This window comes from Sander lucioperca, chromosome 10 (genome assembly GCF_008315115.2).
Source record: "Sander lucioperca isolate FBNREF2018 chromosome 10, SLUC_FBN_1.2, whole genome shotgun sequence".
NCBI classification, from domain to species: domain Eukaryota; kingdom Metazoa; phylum Chordata; class Actinopteri; order Perciformes; family Percidae; genus Sander; species Sander lucioperca.
Genome location: NC_050182.1, coordinates 24,230,304 through 24,237,155, shown reverse-complemented (window position 1 = coordinate 24,237,155; position 6,852 = coordinate 24,230,304). Strand labels below are relative to the sequence as shown.

Below are 6,852 nucleotides of genomic sequence, written 5' to 3'. Positions count from 1 at the left end.
GCTGTGTCACTCACCGGCCTCTGCACGCTGAAAAACCTCCAGAGGCTTGACACTAAGAAATGTGTGACGGGTTCGGTCTCTGCTGGGTTATGTCAAGTAAATTTATACCTTCATTACAAGCAGCTTTGATTGTCTGCTTGTATCATGTGTTTGGACAGTGGTGTTTAATGGGTTGTCACAGCTTGCCCAGACAGGATTAATACCCCACTTGCTTCTCCACTTCATTTTTCTTTTCCTTACTTACAGCATGTTCTTTCATATCAGATTTCAGTCTTTGTCAGACGAGAAACACTTTAACTCTGTGTTTTTTTTACCAGTGAGTGTGGCTGCATGTTGTTTGTTTACAATTTTTTTTCCCTCTTTTTCTGTCTGACACATTTGCTGTTGCCTCGTTGGCCGCCTCTGTTCTCCTGTAATCAATCTCTTTTGTAGGTCTCCCTCCGCTCTCTGCCTGGTGCTTTTCTCCCTCCCACCTCCTCCTACTCTTCATTGCCTACTTTCCTTCTAACAGTGCTCTTCTCTTCACTGACATCGCATGCACAGTAGTTCAACCCCCCCCTAATGTCTCTCCTTTTCGCCTACTCCCTCTCCCACACATTGTCCTCTCCGAAAATATGAGAAGGGTGCGTTTCTGTATATGTGATTGATAAGTTATGTAAAGACACTTGCCAACAACAGGCTAACATTGTGATTGCGGCAGCACTCTGAGGACAAATTTTGAGTGAAATGTATTCAGTGGGTGCTGAGCGCAAAAACATGAGTAAATTTGCCATGTTTATAACTTTATTTAGTGCTTTACAATTCTGAATTCTGTTTGTTCGTGCATGTTTGAGAACATCACACACTTGCTCACAGATGCTGCTTAAATTAAGAGAAAAAATTCACAATTGCTTGTTCAGTGCCTGACGTATATTTGTAACTGCTGGGGGTTCATTTACTTGAAATAATCAGAGGCTGTTGAACTTTGAGGTCAGTGTGTTGGATCATGCAGCTCCTGCTAGTGTTGTAATTTGGCGGCAGGGGGTATAGGGAGCAGATGGCACTGACAGACTGTAACTTACCCAACAGAGAAGGGAGGTCAGTGCATGCTGGGAAAGGCACCGGAGACAAAGGGAAGAGAGGGAGGCTGATATGCATGAGGAGCATTCTTAAAACAGGAAATGTATGGTTATGTGGTGACATAAAAGAAGTGAATCATTCCTGCCATTTCATAACTCAGGTCTCATTGATAAGGCATTAGTTGACTGTTGCCCTCTGACCTTGCTTTGTGCAGCACAGTTTGGCTTGCAGAGTGTACACACAAGTCACCTTGGCAATAACAATCACTCTCTCCAAGGCTATGACATCACTCCAAAGAAAAAAGGAGATGAGGAGGTGGTGGGGGGGTCGTCTCTTCCTCTACAAAACCTCTGCAGCATCCTAGCTGATGCCCCAACGTTCTACTTCTGCCAAGAGGACAGACGCAAGCAGAAGAAAAATCATCCTTTCAATTCCATCAGCGAGCGAGGAGGAGTAGGAGGAGTCAGTCGAGTGAGATAGTGATGCTCCCTGCAGGTGCCAACAAGTGAGAGGTAGTCAAGAGACGGAGAACCAGGGGGATGGAGAAGAGTCTGTGAGAGCAGAAGAACACACCCAGAGCTCCGAGAGAAACCAAACAGGTGAGCATGCTCAAATTTCTTTTTTTAAATGTTTGATTTGTTATGTTATATTTTTTATACTATTTATTTTATAGTTATCCATTAAAGTCTGATACATTTAGTAGAAAATACATTTCCATGCTTTAAAGCAACCTCAAGTATAATGAAAAAGTAAGAATCAAAAAATCCTCTTATAAAATGTGTTAAAGTCTCATTTGAAGTCTTATAAATTATTCTAACATAAAAATAATGAAATCCTCTACATTTTTAAGGGATACCATCTAACTAGTATTGGTATTCTTTAAAACCCTATACGCTTAATTTGAGAAGTATTTAATGTAGCAGAAAAATATTCCTCTTAAAAATGTAGAAAACTATATAATGTTTTCTGATTCTGTTTTATCTATTCATTTGTTTGGCTGTTATCTACATTTAAAAGCCTAAGCAGGGACGCGGGCTGCAAATTAGCTCCAGCTTGACGCCCTAAATACATTTTTCATTACTTCTGTTGCATTGCTTATCGGTTTGTCACAATGTTTATCTTTATACAAATAAAAAATTAATAATTATTTAAAAATCCTGAAGTCACCGATTTAGATTTGTTAAAGGTGTCTGCAAAGACCACTTTCATCATTTTCTATCAAAAGATTTTTCAAAACTATTATTTTATATAAATAGTATGTATATGTTTTGAGTTTTTTCATTCAGTTCTTTATTTTATCTTTGCAGCCACTGTATTTTCAGCACAGCTCCAGTTCCATTCTTTTCCGTCACCTCTGCTGCCATGCTGTGTCCTGTGCTGCTTTGTGCCACTCTGCTCCTCCTGACACCTCTGGAGATCACAGAGGCTCGCTCTCTGCACCCTTCTCCTGATGTTGTGGAGGTACGTGGGGAGGGAGGGAGGCGTAGGATAGAAAAGGAAGGAAAAGAGTGGATTGAGGAAAATTCAGAGTGCATGAAGGATATAAGAGAATAGTCCAAGAGGAGGGCAGGGAAAGCAGGAAAGAATAAGACGAGACACTAATGAAATGTATCACTGATTGAATTATTCCCCCTCGTACACTCTCTGACCATTAAATTGAATCTCTTTTTCCCTTCTGTAGTTTATGGAGCAGTTTCTGGAACGCTACAATGAGCTTTTGACCCTCGACGACCTGGAGAACCTGTTGAACAGCCAACCAGAGGAGCAGTCCAACTTCTCCCCGGGGGTCAAAGCGGCCGAGTACCCCAAATGGGCTGATGCACAAACCCAGGCTGAGACCCCCTGGCTGCGCCTGCTGAAGGGGGCTCTGGCCAATCAGAAGCGAGCGGAGCCGGACCGGTCACGGAGGGGATGGAACCGAGGATGCTTTGGGCTGAAACTGGATCGGATCGGGTCCATGAGTGGACTGGGCTGTTAGTGGAGATAAAAATAAAGACTAATGACATCCTTCTTAGAGTATGATAAGGAAAAACACACATGCAAGGGCGTTCACGTGCACTGAAGGATGTTTACATGCGTGTAGACTACATGTAGTATGGTGTAAACTTAAAGCATTGCTAATGTGGTTTCATCCAGCGTAGATCAGATGCTTCACACTATTGTGGCTGTTTTAACAGAGCAGCTGTAGTTTATTCCATGTGTAAGTATTAAACTGAATATTAGAATATGTGAGCTATATATACATTAAATGATCATCTTTGATTTTTGGGCTTGTTTTTTAAGTGGCACATAATGTATTTCTTGCATTTGTCTTCATACAGTAAATGTGATTAGACAATTGTTAATCTGTGGATGGGGATTGTGTGTAAAACAGGTGTGATGGACGTAAATATTAAATAAAGATAGCACCTGTGATTTCTGCTGATTGTTATTTTTGTTTACTTATGATTTGCATGAATAAATGGATTTGACATTAGTGGTGTTCTGGTTTTTTGCTTACAGATATTCAATTACCCACCCCCACAGTAAATCCCCATTTGGTTACTCCCGCGTCATTTCAATTTGTCCTTCAAAGTGCAGCTTCAAATTCTCCTGACAGATGTTTTTTTTTTTTTTTTTTTTTTTTAAAACTCTTGATGTTTTATTACATCTTCCAATGGCTGTTGGAGAAATTCACATTTCTTCCCCCATCATTCTGAAGAATGAGTGGCCAATATTAAAAACAAATGTGTGTAAGATCCTGTGCTGCTTCCGAAAAGGGTTTTACTCTGGCATTACAGCCAAGTTCCTGGGGCAAAAATCTTTAATCCTTTTACAGAGAAACGTCATGAATGTGATGCAATTGCACATTTGGAGGTCTTGTACCAGCAACGTGCCCAGTTTGAGAACAAGACATGAATTCCCTTAAACATGGAGGCAATGCACAAAGTCCATGTTGAAGAAAGGTCTAAACCAAGACTGACTCAAAACAATCTTCACCTTCAGGTCCATTTAGTAGCCAGCTATCCTGGAGCTTTTGATCATATTACATTATTTTAATGTAATATGTATTTTAATAAATAATCGTTGGGCCATTTTTTTCTTCATTTTCAAAGAAAACGGAATCCACAATTCCATGACAACTGAGCTGACTATATCTGGAGAAGAAGATCATGTTATGTGACTGAAAGCTCCAGAATAGCGTCTCAAATGGACCTTAAGGTGAGACTGCTGTTTCCTAGGTCAAGAAGGAGCAAAATAATTAATCTTACATGATTTCCTACATAGTTTGTAGTCTGCAGTGGTGGAATGTAACTAAGCACATTTACTCAACTTTTTTATATCACATTTTTCTTGTACTGCACATACTAAGTGTAAAAAAAAAAAGATAAATATGGTTTTACAGCGGGGAAAATAAGTATTGAACATTTTTCTCAGTAAAGATATTTCCGATGGGGCTATTGGAACGAAATTTTCACCAGATGAATAAATTTAAGGTACTTGTACTTTATTTGAGAATGTTCATATCATGCAGCTTTGTACTTCTACTCCACTACATTTGTCTGACAACTTAAGTTACCCTTCAGATTAGTTTTTAATCCTTTTCCTGTCCAGTGAAAACCATGTCGCTCCAGATGATTTTTAATGTTTGTGAAGTGTTCCTTTATGTGTTGAGGAAATTCTCCTACTTCCTAAGCTAAATAAACTATTTTAAAACCTTCGTAAATCAGTGTCACAAAGCTAAAACAGGCCTGTTTTCTAATGAAAAGTTGACTTTTTAGAGATACGTGGTTCTCACAGGACAGCATATCTCTAAAAAATATGTTTTTATAGATTATGATGCATTGCTGTAAATTAAACTACCCAGCAGTAAATAAAGTAGTTAGAATTAGCACAACCTTAAACATCTACAGCAGTAAAATGCACCATACACATTAATGCAGCAGTAATATTAATCCAGAAACATCAGCTAGAATACTAAAACACTGACAGGGAACAGTTTACTATACAATAAGTATTTTTACTTTAAGTACATTTAGCTTAAAACACTTTAATGCGTGGCTTTTACTTCTAGTGGAGTATTTTCACAGTGTGGTGCTAGTACTTTTTCTGAAGTAAAGGATCTGAGTACTTATTCCACCACCGGTAGTCAGTCTTAGTTATTTATTCTGGTATTTGAGTTGAATTTTGACATTTGACATTACATAAATGTAGATTTCCATTGTAACACTAGATGGCAGCCTCATTCCATCATGTGTGTATTTGTTACTCACCACACAGAGCTGCCCAATGGACTTTGCACTGGACTTCAGTACAGGACACAAGTTGTTTAAATCTGGTTACAGGCCCCTTTTATATGCAGACATACTTGTGATCACTAAACTGCAATCCATACTTGTCGTCGTTACTACACTTTGTGATCAAGTAAACTAGAGTGTCACTTCAATTTTGAGAAATAACACTAATTTACATAAATGCTGCTGTAAATTTGAGGCGTACAGTGAATCTTCCACTGCACTAAAATAATAATTCCCCCAGACGTTTTATTACATGGCCGCTCACCTGTGAGTAGAGTTTGGCCATTGTAATTTAGAAAGAACATGTGATATGTATAAGGCAGCATATACAGTACTGAGAGTATAAAATGGACCAGCCAGTGTCTAATCTTAGCCTGACCTTTACTTCCCCTCTTTGACCTTAAGCTGCAAAGCAGAGGCCAAGACTGGCATGCACTCGGGGTTGTGGTAGTTCAGCTATGCCGGCTCCATTGGACCATTGCCATAAAACACACCAGCACTGTCCAGTTGTGGTGCAGAGCTACACTGCTAACCTTCTGAACGTTATAATAGGACCATATGATCTGCTGAGGTAGAAAAAATATGTTACTGAATGGTCCAGTTAGGTACTGTATGTAATGTGTTGCATGTTCATGGTCTGCTGTGGTGACAAGATGCCATGCTGTGGGTAAGGTTTCATTTGCAGCCAGGGGGGTATTTCCACCAGGACTCTACTTAAATCCTTTGGGTTTAAACGGACATTCACATTATTCTGAATATTCGTTCTCTGAAGTGCTTTCTTTCAAATGCCAACTCTGTTGTTATACAAACGAGTCAAAATATACTCTGACATGTCCCGGTCCTGTAAAGACTTTTAATGTGCAAAACAAACATATTGCCAAGACTTCAAAAGCAGCACTTTTTTTTATTTTTGGGGCATTTTTAGGCCTTTATTTTTAAAAGACAGCTGAAGACTTGAAGGGGGGAGAGAGGGGGAATGATATGTAGCAAAGGGCCACAGGTCGGAGTCGAAGCCGCGGATGCTGCGTCAAGGAGTAAACCTCTATATATGGGCGCCTGCTCTCTACCGGGTGAGCTACCCAGGCACCCCAAGTGTTGCACTTTTACTCAGATGAAGAAAACTGTCTTTCAATGAAATGCTTTTTTTTTAGCATTCATATTCTGTAAGTTCTTGACTCATCTACACATGCGTAATGATCATGCGTTCATGTTGTGTAACCAAGACTCAAATGTTGACTGCTGCTGAGGAGATGGAGAGGCAGAGCAGCTACAGAGAGTCTGAAAGTGAAGGGTCATGGTCTTTGGACATTAAATGTCACAGTCATGAAGACAGAGATTTGATCCCTTGTGTGTCTGTATTTACTGAGAAGGTCAGTGAGGGACCCCTCTCTTTTTTCAGCCCACTATCTGAGGACTTTAATATCTATAGCTAGAAGAAAGAGGTGGAAACAAGAAAGGCTTCATTGTGCTGTAACTTCTGATGAAATAATGTCAAGCCAAACAGAATATTTCAGAG

General features: G+C 39.7%; 1 protein-coding gene across 2 annotated transcripts; it reads left to right on the top strand.

Moving 5' to 3' along the window:
- Window positions 1–1,402: 1,402 nt before the first annotated feature.
- On the top strand, window positions 1,403–3,535 carry wu:fj39g12 (uncharacterized protein LOC563937 homolog). 2 transcript variants are annotated; one of them, XM_031299604.2, is made up of 3 exons: window positions 1,403–1,658; window positions 2,367–2,520; window positions 2,741–3,535. In XM_031299604.2, the coding sequence occupies exons 2-3, from the start codon at window positions 2,422–2,424 to the stop codon at window positions 3,035–3,037; spliced, it is 396 nt and encodes a 131-aa protein (XP_031155464.1). In that variant the 5' UTR covers window positions 1,403–1,658; window positions 2,367–2,421; the 3' UTR covers window positions 3,038–3,535. The 2 variants fall into 2 exon arrangements, with proteins under 2 accessions (XP_031155464.1, XP_031155465.1); XM_031299605.2 differs by having other exon boundaries at window positions 1,427–1,658; window positions 2,382–2,520.
- Window positions 3,536–6,852: the final 3,317 nt, after the last annotated feature.